General features: G+C 43.8%; 1 protein-coding gene across 2 annotated transcripts in view; it reads left to right on the forward strand.

The window, feature by feature from the left end:
• The window catches only part of LOC6554109 (glutamate-gated chloride channel), a 31,113-nt gene that overhangs the window by 3,627 nt on the left and 12,226 nt on the right, over positions 1–15,260 (forward strand). For both annotated transcript variants that reach the window (XM_026978539.1, XM_026978533.1), the window contains exons 2-3: positions 12,241–12,396; positions 13,391–13,503. In XM_026978539.1, the coding sequence (XP_026834340.1) occupies positions 12,241–12,396; positions 13,391–13,503 (269 nt within the window). The remainder of the gene's footprint in view (positions 1–12,240; positions 12,397–13,390; positions 13,504–15,260) is intronic.

Genomic DNA, 15,260 nt, shown 5'->3' on the forward strand with positions numbered 1-15,260 from the left:
TCTTATTAATAAATAAGCATGCGGTCCTAATACGCCCAACGCCCAAGTCGCCATACCCTTTCCAACTTGCAGGCACAACAATAAATGGCAACTAATAAGCACAGGTCACCAACACCCACACCTTCAAGCACACTCACACACACAGACACACACAGAGAGCATCGACAACTAAACAGTTCGTCGAGCGGAAAAACGAGGAAATCTACTTAATCACGTTTAATTAAGGTGAGTTTATAAGTAGCCCTCTGTACGAATGTGGGTGTGGGTGTGTATATCTGCGGGACACACACACATACACATGCGGATTTTTTGCGAATTGCTTTTATTGCCATTTTGCGGAGGAGCCGCCGACGAATGACACAAAAGAGCTTGCCAGGTAATCACAACTGGCCCCAGTCCCACAAAATGCAAATTAGGGTTAGCTGTTTGCGAGTGTGTGTGTGTATGGATGGCATTGGGTGTATACAAGTATAACAATAATAATTATGCAAGTGGCTTGAATGAGTTTATTGCATGCACACATTCATTACATTGCCCACATTTAATGGCAAGCTCTTCATTTTGGGCAGTTCAACGCTTGTGAGTGGGGCAATTTAAGCGAAATCTTACCAAACTTGCTGCCTGCTTCCACTTTGATTTATGCCCGGCCAAATCGTTGTCACTGTCGCAAACAGCAAGCTGCCGCTATCTGCGCTCCGTACGTCACACATTTGGTTAATTGAAAAAGCATCAAGGCCCTCATCATTAGCAAAAGCTTCGTGACTTATGTCGCCGTTCGTGCGACCTCTGCTCCTCCTGCTGCAAGGACCCACATCCCGGCCACCCAGGACTACACCACCCCACCCCGCCCCGCCCATTTATGTAATCGATGCATGTCGAACAGCAGCAACAAAGCCAACAACAAGTGAATGGCGTGTGTGACACGAGCTGAAAAACGAAACGAAAGCGCCAGAAAGGAGAGCACACAGGACCCAGAGTGGGGCATAGAGGGGGAGGGCTGCGGGGTGCGGGGAGGGGCTAAAAGGGAACAAACAAAAACCTATCAAGTTGTATGCTCGTTGATTTCAATTTGTGAATTGTTGTTCTTTGGCGAATGCATTTGCATTTGCATATTGCGCATACGCCCTGCTGGCCGCTTCCTATGCATGTGATTGCAACTAACGCTTAAAAAAATAATTAAAAATGCCCGAAAAAGCGATGGGGACTGGGACTTCACTGGGGCACAGATAAGGGTGGAATTTGCTCTATAAATCGCGATGTTTGCCTTTTTCGGGCGCTCTGTTTGCTGTTTGTCTTTCCTACACAGCCTTGCTTTTTGCCCGGCGCTTGGCTAAAAAGTACATAAATTTCAAATAAGTCACGTTTCCGGCATAGTGTCCCAGCACGCATACAAATGCAAAGAGACCCTCCACCCCGCACACACACACGCACACACATGCACAAAAAAATTGGCGTCTGGAAATTTGCTTTGTTGCGGCGTCTGCAGCCCAAGGCAAATAAATAAAAAATAAAATGGGATGGAACCACGTCTTTTTTAAAAATAAAACGACACTAAAGCGGGCAAAATATTTGCCTGTTAGTTTAGTTTGAGTGGAATTCGCTCTTCCAATCGCTTCAACTTTTAATTTTTCCACTCTGTCAGTCGTTCTATTTGTTTTCGTGAAACTTTTTTGGGCTGTAAAGTGCTTGGTGGTCAGAGTCATTTTAATGCTGATTTGCAGATTATTGTCAGTCAACAGCAGTGAAAATGTAGCCATAAAACTGCCCAGTGAAATGTGTATATAATAAAACGAATGTGGGAGACTATAAGTTCTAAGTTCTAGTTATTTCTAATAAAACAATAGCTCATTGCCAGAAAGGTCGGCACTATAATTTCTTTTATGGAATTGTGTAAACACAAAAATGTGATTCCAAGAAAACATGTTCGTTCGGCTATTTTTAAAGGATATAAAATTACCTGGAAGCCAGTCTTAACTATTACAAGAGTGCCAGGCAGAATGTGGGTCTAGCAGAAGTCTTATTCGGCTGGCTGCACTTCCCGAAACTAGAAAGTTTTCCCAGGAATTTCGGCACTAGACAGCAAGCCTTTCCGCGCGTTTTCCGCTCCGCCTCATGAAGTCACGCAAATAAACCCGAGCAAATGGCTTACAAGCGCCCTCAGTTGCAAGTGACTGCTGATTTATTTGCCACATTTGTGTGGTGCCTCAGTTGGTTTTACTACTTTTTAGTCTTCACTTTTTACAGCTGCAGCCCACGGACCTGGGCTGCAATATTATACACACTTTATGTGCATATTTTTATGCGGCTTGGTCCTGTTGTTATGGCATTTGGTGATCGCCATTGCCTTTGCCAGTTTACGACTTGAATTTGTCGTCTGTTTTGTTGCCCCGAGGGCGCGAACTTTAATTGAATAAGTTTTAAGCGGATTTTCAAGAGCGTTCCCCAGACAGCTGCTCCTTCCATTGCACTTGCCACTCCCTTCGGTTGCACGGGGCGTATGTGTAATGCTTAATTGAAACATGCAGAGCGCCAAAGCGGCGAGCTCAGCGATTTTTGCATAACAAATACCGCGAGCAACAGCCAACGGCAGCAGGTGAACAAAAGGTGTGGCAATTTGATTCAAAATCCTGCAAGCCAGATTTGCATTTCAGATGCGGAGTCGCTGGCAATAAGTTATGAATGAGCTTCTCTAAACTACACAAAACACTGCAGGTTGAGATGGCCAGGCAAATAATTTTCCACACTTGCTTACTCCTTCGCACTCTCCCTCTCACTTGGAAAATTACCACTGCTACTCGGAACCGGAAATCTGGCGGCCAGCAAATAAAATGCCAGCGGATAAAGCGATGTCTGCTGTGAATATTTTTCGAAAATTAACAAGTGGAATACGGGATCCGGAATACTCAATAATTCAGGGCTGCGACTGCGGATCGATAAAACTGTGTTTCCCGTTTAATTTACCCGCTTAATGGCTGATAAATCAATTTAATAATTGCCCAGGGACTTCTCCCTCCCTGCGGAATCTATGGAGGCGGCGCAGATCTCGGCTGGATCGGCTTCCACCACAAATGACTCCATCCCGAACGCAAGTCACTTCCCTTTTGGGGCGCAAAGGAAAGGCTTTTGAACATTTTTACATAAAAATCAACTCTCGGCGTGTGCAAGTGCTTCCTTTCCTGCCTTCCTACCTTTGAGCAGCCCGGCGCAGTTTCGGAGAGGAAACTCACGTTGAAATGTAATTTCATGGCACACAAGTTTTTAATTAAATTTCATGGCAAAAAGAGCTTCAGGAGCTGCAGCTGCGGAGGAGTCGCAGGCGAAGGCCTTTTAACATGCAATCAGCAAACCACTCTGGCATGCATATAGGGCAGCCGTACAGAGCGTATTATGGCACACACACACCCACACACACACACACATATATCGCATAATATATATAATATACAAATGCCACACAAAACTGCAGCCTTAATGCGTTTTTCAAGTGGCAGCCAAGCAGCAGCGCCGCGGAACCATTTCAACTTCTGCCGAATGCCTCGTGGATCCGCCTCCAGGTTGGTGGCTACTGGCTACTGGCTACTGGTTACTGGTTACTGGTTCCGATAATAGTCACATAATTTTATTAAGCACTTGGCCATGCAGCCCCTTTTCCGGCTTTTCAGACCCATTTTGCGGTGGGCCACAAGCTGCCGGTTATTGCCCATCAAGAGGTTTCGCATAACTTGGTAAGGATGCGGCCAAACTGTTTAAACCGATACTTCGTATTTATGGAGGCCTCTGCGGAAAGTGTCAAACTGCAGAAATAGTAACCATTTCGAAAATACCAATGCAAAGTTACAGTAGGAGATCTTTCAAATGGGCTGGGTGGGTCATTAGCTTCTAGTTGTTAGTTAGTTTAATGAATACCCCATAAAGCACGTAAGTCGCATTTAACATTTTTCCTTTTAATTATTAGCAAAAAAACACAGCTTTAGTTCCATAACTTTCCACTTTCCTAAAAGTTTTACACTTTTAATTGCAATGAGCTTTCAGATTTCTATATGTCCTACCCACCGCATTTTCAGGAATCCTTGGTTTTCTCCTCAGAAATCGTACGCTTTGACTAGAAACTGTGATACTTGGCAAATATTTAGTTGGTCTCCTCTCAAAAAATAACATGGAGAGCGAATGATTTTCTTTCCATTCACTTCGTACATTTTGCATGCTTTTCTGTGAGTTTTCTGCTCCGTTTTACAAAAGGAAAGGAGTAGATTAGTTTTGCTATATATTTTTAATAGTTGCGAGAGCTGATAGCCCAAATCGATACCTAAAACGCATTTCATCAGCCTGAAAATCAAACAAAAATGCTTGTCAGGCTGCCAGCCAGGAGACATTTGACTTTGTTTATTGTAAGCAAGCGACAAGCGACGTGGCCTTGTGCCACGCCCACCCACACACACACACACACACACACGCACATCTAATGCAATGCGCAGTTGCTGTTGTTGTGGGCGGCAGTAGTTCTTAGACAGACGACAGCCGCCAAGCGACCATATATTACACACACACCGCACACACACCGAAATCTCACACTGCACACACACGTGCAAGTGGCAAGCGCCTCTTTGGGGGCGGGAGGAGGGGGCGTGGCAGCGAGGGGCGCAACAAGTTATGTCGCCGCAATTAGTTGGCCTTGCCCCTCCGCAAAATTTCTTGGCACTAATGCCAAAACCAAAGGCAGCCAGACCTCCGATTGTGTGTGTGTGTGTGTGTTTGCACTTGGGTGTGGCTGTGTGCGTTATGCAATTGATGAGACTCATGGGTAAACACTCTCGAATTCAATGATATTTATAATAAACCTCGAAAGCTTATTACAGATTACACAGCACAGCGATTTCGTACGAGTAGAGCAATAAGCCATTGGCCTTTTCGAGTTTTTGAGTCAGTTGTGGGAAATGGGGGCTTAGTGTTTGTTTCGCACTAAGTCGAAGGGCCTCAAATGATAATTAGTGTTGATAATTCACTGGAATTGAGTGGAGAATGCTAAGCACATGTTTAATTATTAAAGTATTCCAAAGAACGCCTTAGCGAAGACAGAATAAAATCGTGTCGGGCATGAGTTAGATTATAATCATATTGAATTCAAATCCCAGAGTCCCAAGGCAAAACTCTGGTATTTATGTTCAGCCATCCGGGCTATTTAGAATTTCAGTGTCCCCGTGGTATTTATATAAGTGCATTCCTGGCAAATAATACGTTGAATATTATAGTTAGCCGGCGGCGACCTTCATCGCCCACTTTTCCAAGTGTTCGTGTCGTGTGAGAAAATTTGATTGCATGCATTATGCAAATGCATAAATATTTAGCAAATTGCTTGGCCAGTGCTGACACTATGTTTATAATAAAATATCTTGTAGCCTTCGCACATCTTTCCTCTTTGCCGGCAGAATTTATGTGGCAATTATCAACACTCTGAGGGCCCAAGAGTTTCGACCCGAAAATATTCATTAAAATTTGCATTGTTTGCATGGAAATTCTCATTCTTTTTCCCTTTTGGCGCCGTGTCCCTTTTGTTTGGTATGTGGCTTATCGCAAGTGCAATGTGTCTTCAGTGTCTCTTGTGTAAATTTAGAAATTTATGGTTATTTAAAAATTCATCCCCACACACGTTTGTGCTACACTGAGGTGGAGCAGGGGATAGTGTGGCCGAATATGAATAAATTATCGTGTCCATTGTTTGCCGAACTGGCAAAGTAACCAAATTGGGCAGGGCAGGAGTTGAAGTTCGCTTCGCTCCCAAGACTTTGGCCACAAGCCACACGGATAAGGGCACCCCAGTTCCAGCACCAACACCAACACAAACAGAAGAGAATCCCCAATTTCGGCTCACGCATACACACACAGGGCATTGTCTTAACTGGAACTCGAACCCCGAACCCTTAAACATGCTGTTGACATGGCTTTTGTCATTTTCTGGTTATGGCCAAGCGGACAAAGGCAGGAAACTCCGAGGGAGGGGAAGCTGGACAAACTTTGGCCACAGTTAGTGCCATGTTGTTGATGCTGCACTGTATCGCCTTTAAAGTGCCCAAATGGAGAGAGATACTGTGGTGCTGATGATTTGGTCACATCCTGCATTCAAGTGGCGAGAAATGATTTTAAATATTTGTGGCTCATGCATTTTAATTGGCATTTGCAAGCGTGTGTGGCCTGCAAATGCAGCTACGCTCTCTACGGATTATTATAACTAGTTGGAAGTTTGTAGTTTGTGTAAATTAATTTAAATGAGCTTCGCTGGCCATTTTATAATCAGCAGGAATCGAATTCTAGCCAATTTACTGGCACTTCCGCAGTGGAGCAGAAAAGTTTATCAATATTCTCTGGATTTTCCTTTACCCGCCTCCATTTCTCGACTGCTCTTTATTTAGTATTTTTCTTGCCGCACTTTATTTACCTTGCTCTCGTAATTGACTTGGATGTTTGCCCATTTGAGCTTTATGCCATTTCTGTAATTAATAACGACCCTCCCCCCCTGCCACTCCCTGCTGTCGACCCGCTTTAATGATTAATGAAGCTAAAAATGTCAGCTTTTCCCGCCCAACCCAACCAACCAAACCGTCCAAACGACGGCGAAAAGGTGAGGCGAAGTTTTTGCACCTGGTCGAAAGTCGACGCCAGGGTTTCGCATCAATTATGCATTAATCAACACTAAATACATTTAAGTTGATATTAATATCCTATGGCAATTAATTAGCGGAAGTGGATCTGCGGTGCCGTGCATATTTGCGCAGACAACTTTGGCCGGCGCGAGTACAGCCATAAATCGAAACAAGTTGCAACAATTTCAATTTGCAGCGTTAACTTGCTGCAAGAGAGGCGCTCAAAAACTTTGCCCGTAAACAACAAAGAGTTGTTGACGTTCCGCTGGAGAATAAAGTCGCACACGTTGCCATCATTGAAGCAAACCGAAAGCAATAAGCAGTTGCCACTGGGCCATAAAACAAACAGCCAGCCCTTGGCCCGTTGGGGAATCACCACCAAGCCCAATCCACCGCCCATTGCCACCCCATCCAATCTACTCTTCAGTCTGTGAAAATGCAATCAAGTCGCCGAGGCTGCAGCTGCAGCTGCAGCTGCTGTTGCATCTGCAGCTCGAATCGCCGGCGACACCAAGGAGAAGGCAACGGCAACAAAAAGTGTCAATTGACAATGAAACCGAAATGCGATGGTGGTGGTGGTGCTGGTGGTGGTGCAAGTCACTCTGTGAGTCAGCAGGACATAAAATCCCCGCCCAGTAAGTGAGTCTGCTTTCGGTTAACGATTTGGCCATTTGGGCAAGCACTTCCATCCGCCACCTATTGGGATATCAGCGCGGCCAGGGGGCAATGCCAACTATTTGGGATATTGGGCAAAAGTTTTGGCGCCCAACGGAACCTTCAATCTTGGCCAAAGCTCCCGACCAACTTAATTGAAATGCGAAATAAAACATGCTTGCGCCGGAAAAGTTATTATGGACAACTCCGGTTACCCATCAACTAAAGTGAAAGGCTCTCTCTGGTGTGGCAAAGTTTTGCCAGCGATGATCAATGGCCAATAAATGATTAGGGCCCCACAATATTTGCCAATTTCGCTGATTTCGTTACCAATCAGCATACTTATGTGAGCATGTAAAAGTTAAAGTTCATCAGCACAACTTTTTCATTCGACGTGCGCCACGAAATGAAAGCCTTGCTCGAAATTTAATTGCTCGGCCATAGTGATTATATGGCATTTTATTTCAACTAACGTGCGCGCTGCACATTTACTGACATTAAAATGCACTTTGACAGACATCGGATTGCCGCAGGCTGCCCTCCAGTTTGCACAATGTTTAGGCAATTATTTACTTCGGTTGCACAGCCATGTGGGGATGTGGGGCTATGTGGGGCGACATGATAGAATAGCCCCACATAGAGAGCCCCAAAGCTTATCTTGACAGCCATTAAATGGCCGCAAAGCGCTGGAATACGTGATTTACGAGTGTGTGTGTGAATAGATCGGCCTTTTGGTGGGGGTGTGTGCGTGCGTGTGCATTTTTAACAGGGGTCCAAATTAGGGGGGTATACTAACTTCTAATCGCGCTTATCTCGCGACTCCCGCTGCCAGCCACCCAGTTTTAGCGCCTTCGGGTGCTGCCTAGTTTATTGACCCATTTGACTAGGTGAACTAGGCAATTTGTTTGCGGCGATAAATCCTGCAAATTATGGCCCAATTTTCATGCGAGTTAATTTCCAGTTAAAGTTCAGATTTCGCCGGCACATCCTATAAATAGAGCAGACATGTACATATGTACTCCTGTTTGATAGATGATTCCGCCCTTCTTGGAAAGCTAATAATAAGGCGCACACATTTCGGTTCCCAGCCCCCTTCATCCAAGGAATTCCGCCCGGCTTTCATTAATATTTTGCTGGGTCGCACAAACAATGTATTGACATTTCAATTAATTATGTGAGCGGGCGGCGGAGGGGGAGCGGGGATGGAAGCTGTGACCTTTGGAGCTGTCAGCTGAGTGATATGAAATTCTGGCTTGACATTTGCGAGCTGCGAGTGCGGAAATTCGAGACTATTTTCTTGTCAATCATACCACAAGCGAAGTGCCCCGTAAGAATCGCAGAAACCTATATGATTTACGATCTCTAAACGTTTTTTAACGATCTGTAAACGCTTATAAATAATTACTAATAATATCAATTAATATAATATTAACAATTTGGTAGCTTATCTAGAAAACAGAATTAGTTCAGCTTGATATTAAAGTGTTATTAAAAAGAAAAAGCTTAACATCTCGTGTAAAGGTATCGAAGAACAAGTTATATTAACTTGTACTATAAAATGGCTAAAGCTACATTGTTTTTATTTATATGCACGCCCGCAATTTAACAAACCCATTGCACAATTTTGATTACTTTTGAAGCACATCGTTAGTGGGATTACTATCAGCTCGAAATGGGTTCTGAAGTGGTGTTGCTCGTTAGAGCTGCGAAGTGGCGTCCTCGAGTTCGGCAGGCTTTTTGCAATCCGTTCGAACCACTCACCTATGCAACGCACTTTGACCTTTCGATCCCCAACCCAACCCCGCTTCGTTCATCCAGCGCCCAAACGTGTCATCAGCTGTTGCTAAAACGGCTTGTGCCTCATCCACGGCGATTCGGGTGTTTGTGAAACTGTCTCCTGGCTGTTAAAGTTAAGGCGCCCGTCTGAGGTGAGCTTTATGCAAATCCTGGCTGCAGAATATTACTCATACGCACCAGTACCCGCAACCACGCACACATACATGTGTGCATGTGTGCACAACAGGGCCCTAAATGGCGAAATGCTACTAAGCCCACTTACTTACAATTTAGCAGAAAAATAAAGCGAACGAGAGACAGGAAGAGCGCACAAAATCATATGGCGAAAACGAGAGTGTAAAATTTACATTGCATACATAAAACGAGGAGCAAAGCGTGGGGCAGCGAAACAACACAAAAAACAACAACAAAATGAATCCAGCTTTATGGCAGGCACCCACACAGGCGCACACATCATCTCACAAACACGCCACTTGACTTTATTCAGCAGCTATCGCAAGTGCCTTAATAGTGTGCGTGTGTATCCGTGTATCATAGTACGTATGTGTGCGTGGACTACTTTCTGGTGCGGGCGGCACAAAATCCAATCAGCATAACGAGCTACAAGCGCCGCTGAGCGGCATAAAACGCAAAAAATATATGTGGCTGTGTGCGGGCTGTGATTGTGTGGCCTGCGCGTGTGTGTGTGGGTTGAGATTGCACAAACACAGCACGCTCTTTTGGCCAACACACTGCGAGAAATAACGCTGCTGGGGAGGAGACAAAGCCATAAGTCAAGACCGGATTCTAGGTCTAATAAATCGCACCCAGAGCCTGGAAGGAGTGAATCTATCTGAAGGAATCCTATTTTCCGAAAATTCATTCAGCCTTTGATGTCTGACTATTAATAGGTTATAAGTCACTCAACTTTTATACCCACGCCTATAAAATAGGCATATAATTTGCAAGAATACCCACAAATTTACTAAAAATACTTGAGTGGCAGCCTTTACATCACATACATCGTCATATACGAGGGAATAAAATAGATCTAAATGGAAATACGTGTGTTCGTATTGCTGATTAGATGATCATTATATGATCAATGATATGATATATCATTGGACTGCGCCTATCCTTAAAATCTGAACACAGTACAGTTTTCTTAGCCATTTGTAATGACTTAGGATTGTTGACTTCCAGTTTAGTTAGGAACGCAGCCAGCAGCCACATCCTTCTCAGTTTCGAGCAAGCCAAGTTGGGCATGTTTTCCGCAGTTCTGCACGTTCATTCAACTCGCAGCTTGGCAACAACAAGCGGAGCGGCCAAAACGGCCCAAACCCCAAGATTTCGCTGAGGTAGACAGGCGCACAAGTGTTGTTGCTTTTATTGTCGGTGGCGAACAGTGAAAACATTGCCAAGCTCAAAAGTGTGTCGACTCGTCACAAACAAGCATACACACTCACACTCGCACTCACACTCACACTCGCACTCACACTCGCACTCGCACTCACACTCACACTCGCACTCACACTCACGCACAAACAAATGAAATAAAAGTAAACCCATTTACACCACACACACAGTCGGTAGTCCTTCTCCACCACTCTTTTTTTATTTTTTATTTTTTTGAGGGAAGGAGGATTGGCGCCAACTGCTTGGCAAGCTGCAAATGTGGGACATTTGGCAGTCGCAGTCGCATTGTTAACTTTCTTTGACAGCGGGCCAAAAAACAAGAATAGGGGAGCGAGCCAGGGGGGCGGGGGAGGACCGCCCGGGTCCATGTCCATGTCCTCAACTCAGCGCCAATGTTGCCGCTGCTGTGCTCGCTGCAGATGCAGATACAACTGCACGGGTGCTTGCTGTATTTATGGCACAAAATTGCAGGCACAGCAGCGGCAAATTAACACAGCACGAATGCAAATTCGGAGCGGCCAGCCTGTTGCCATTTCAGCCATTACCATTCGAGAGCCCATTCCCATTCCCATTCCCGTTTCGACCAATTGATTATTTGCCCGGCAGCCCACATGGCAGCAACTGTGAAAGCCCGACTCGGTCATGGCCAATGTTCCACACATGTGTATGTACAGGAGCGGTGCCCTGCATGTCCTTGCTGCGAGGGGCGTTTGCGTGAGCAGTGGGCGTGGCACTCCGGTCACCACAACGCACTTATCGCCCATGCACAGCACGTCGGCCATTCGGAGTGGAGAAAAATGCTTATAAAGGATTAATTCGATTCCAATATTCACATACGCAACGCATTTTGCATTTCGCATTCGGCACTCGGCATTCTACATTCTGTATTTTGCATCTCCGGCCATCCCAAAAGCTGGTCAGCAGATATATCGGGATACTGCCGGTCATTGTGGGCATTGTTTTAAATGCCCCGACCATAATGATTGTTGCAAAGGGGAGCGAGAAACAGAAAGTGGCATTTTCAGAGTATTGAGTGGGATGCGCGCTGCAGGCCGGAGATAAAAGTGTTAAATGCTGCAATTAATAAATACTCGTTAGCTTTGGAATGCCCGAGACTCCTGACAAAGGCAGAAAATCTCACTGCTTACCTACCTAATTTAACTGCCAGCGATACTTATTTGCAGAGCATTCGTGCTGCAGATTGAACTGCTCAAAAATTCCTGGGCATAGTCCTTTGTAGCTCGTTGAATGTGCTGAGCTGCGATTGCAATTTGCATTTTTCATGAATGCCAGGCAACGTAATGGATTCCCTGGGCAGCAGATTAAAGCTGCATTACGGTGTCAAGACCTTTTAAATTTTCAATTTCCCACCTTCAGTGCTGGCCAGAAGGATATTGCAAATTTAATTGCATTTATGGCTGCATTTCGCATTTCGCATTTCGCATTCGCAAAACGCATTAACACACCACCGACAAAGGCCGAAACCGGGAGTTGTGTGCGCCAGAGATTGAGATGCACATGCGATGCACCGGGATAGATAGCCAAATGGCATGTTAATTGGCCTAATTCAATAGCCAATTGAATTAAACACCACAAACACACATGCTTAAGTCCATGGAGGGGCTTAAGTCACCGAAGTTTTCGGTCGACGCAAAATGATTTAGTGGACACTCTGATTTTGCGGCGACATCGATATGATTATCAAGCAAACCAGTCAATGCCGCGGCGCTAATTGTTAATTACCCCTACATTTCAGCTCGCATCGCCCACCACAGGAGGCTGCCACGCCCCACGCCCCACGCCCCTCTCCAGGAAGCAGGACGCACGGCGCACCACACCCCACTCCCAACATGGGCAGCGGACACTACTTCTGGGCGATCTTATACTTTGCCAGCCTGTGCAGTGCTTCACTGTAAGTACCCACCGTACTCCTCCACCCATCCGATCCACACAAGTACTCGCCACTCGCACCACAGTAGCTGCAAAATGTAGACCGCTTCACAACTGCCTCCCGCTCCAGTTTCCACTTTCCACTTGCCATTTATTTAACACACTTACGTTTTACTTAATATATTTGCTCTTGTGTCGCGTGTTTCACACTGCTCTTGGCCGGAAGTGGCGCTCAAAATGCGATTTACATACAATTGTCATTAACTTGGCCGAGCCACGCCCATTTGTGAAGCAGCAAGGCCGATATGTGTCGAAATCCATATGCATATACACTGAGAATGATTTCTTACCTGCATAAATCGCAGGCTCAAAACAAATTAGTGATGAACTAAAATTGATATTAATTATATTGAAAGAACTACAATTGGATTGGATAATAAAAATAGAATACCTAATATTTCTCTGTGTATATAATATATATCGGCCATGGGGCTTCCGATGAATAATAGCAGTGTGGCTTTAAAGCTACAGTTTGCATTTAGCCGCCTCGATCTACTTGAGTTTCCATATCCTTACACACACTCACGAACACACTCCACCAGCAGGACACATTATTGAAATGTAATTAATTTTCGTGCAATTTTTTGTCGGAGCATAAATTTTGGAATTATTTACGCTCAAGTCGAGGTCAGAGTCAGCAGCTATGTGACTTTGCCTGGGCTTTTGATAAGTGCGACAGTGTATAATAGCAAGGATAACGATAAAGCGAACCCTAGCACACACTTTCGATGATTTGTACATACTTATATTTAGATATCAACAATAACGTGCTGTAAATTGTATGCAATACTTTTGTTTTATGCGATTTTTCAAGCCAAATATTACCTACAAATTGCTCAGCTAATGTTTTCCAAAACTTCAATACCATTTAAATGTTTCAACTCTCAAATTGCCCAATTAATTAAAGCAAACATTTTCAAATTATACATGCGTACCTATCCGTATCCTGATTTCAGAGCAAATAATGCCAAAATAAATTTCCGAGAAAAGGAGAAAAAAGTCTTAGATCAAATTTTAGGTGCAGGCAAATACGACGCCCGAATACGACCATCTGGAATAAATGGCACAGGTGAGCATGGCTTCCGATTACCCCCTATAAAACTAAACTTAACCAAGCCGTAAATATAACTTTTAATTGTTGTTTTAACTCCGATTTCTAACGACATTCGTTTGCTTTTATAATTCGTTTTTATTTTGCCTTTTTGTGTTCGATACAACATGTGTAAATTTATTGGTAAAAGCTATCGCTAGGAAGCTAAGCAAACAAAATTATGAAATGAAATTCTAGCTAATGTAAGCCTCTGTTTAAGTTTAACGATGATTAAGTTTCCAATGTCGATCATCTCTAACGTAGCCTAGAGTGCCAATCAGATCAAGCAATACATAGCCTAGTTAGATCAGCTCAATAAGTTAACCGTTTTACATTTACGTCGAAAACTCACGTTTAAACCAAACTTTATGCCAGATGGTCCCGCCATAGTCAGAATCAATCTATTCGTTCGCAGTATTATGACGATTAGTGATATTAAAATGGTAAGTCGCACTGAAACGGAGCCAGTAAATCCGATATCGTCATTCGAATTCGATAGATGCCCCCACCATCCCTTTGTCCTGACTCTTAGTCTGTTTCTTGCTATCTCACTCTGCCTCCTCATCAAGAATTAGAAAACACTAAGGTTGTCTTGGTAGCTCTTGCAACTCACACACACTCTTAAAGTACACAATGCCCACACAGCCCACTTGCAACACCCACACAACACACAACACACAACACACTTGTATTTTGCGTTTTTCGTTGACTCGTTCTCTAATTCTCTCGATACAAGCTACCCTATATATATAGCGTATATACATCCAATGCTAAGTATTTGCGTTTGATTTTTGCCACATTTCGGCAGTTTGTACCAGTACCTGTCCTTCCTGTTTGTACATTTCTGTTTCCGTTTCGGTTCGTTTCAATAGCAGCGTTTGTTGAGTTTCATTTAAGATAAACAGCAAATAACACTCGGAAAACGCGAGCAAAAACATTGCCTACTTTTCTGCGCGCCTTTGCAATTCCTGAATAACTATTGGAGGCAGGCTTCAACTCAATTCTTCGGATTTTCCAAAGAAAACACTTTTTATTTAATTAGCTTAAATGTTTACACATCTTTCAGTACAAATTCTAAACTCAAAAACATTATTTTAGTGGTTTATGCTAAGAAAATAATTAAAATTCTCGATCTATTTATTCCGATTGAATATATTTGTGATTCCCATCACAAGTAAAAGCGTTTGCCATTCGAAATGAAATGAAATACTTTATTAACCAACTACAAGCACCGTTTGCAAGCATACAGTTTTTCCAAAGTTATTTCATTTCAATTATCAAAATGTTTTGATTTCATTTGCAGTTCATTTTATTGTTGTCATGTTGACTTTTAGCGCAGCAATGACATCATTAAAAATGTAAAGGCCGCATAAATATTTGAAAATAGCCCGACACAGTTTCATTCACATACAAATAGTCTGAATCACCGCCTGGGAATGGCCATTAAAAAGGAACCATAAATAAGCTTTTAAACATATACTCTGCATATTTGCCAGATCGATTAATATTAACTATTAAGGCATATCAATTAGCACAACCCTCTTTGCCCTTCGGCACTTGGGAGCAAGTCACACAGATTCAGTTGTAATTTGTTCATACCACACATTCTTACGTGCCACACCCACGACACCCCAACACCCCTACCTCCCCCTATAAGCCACCCTCGAAGGTCACAAAAACAACTCATAGACAAACAACGCAACTTTAGTAACGTACATAAATTCTAGCTTAACTTA

Source organism: Drosophila erecta, unplaced genomic scaffold (assembly GCF_003286155.1).
Source record: "Drosophila erecta strain 14021-0224.00,06,07 unplaced genomic scaffold, DereRS2 tig00000000-arrow-pilon, whole genome shotgun sequence".
Classification (NCBI taxonomy): Eukaryota; Metazoa; Arthropoda; class Insecta; order Diptera; family Drosophilidae; genus Drosophila; species Drosophila erecta.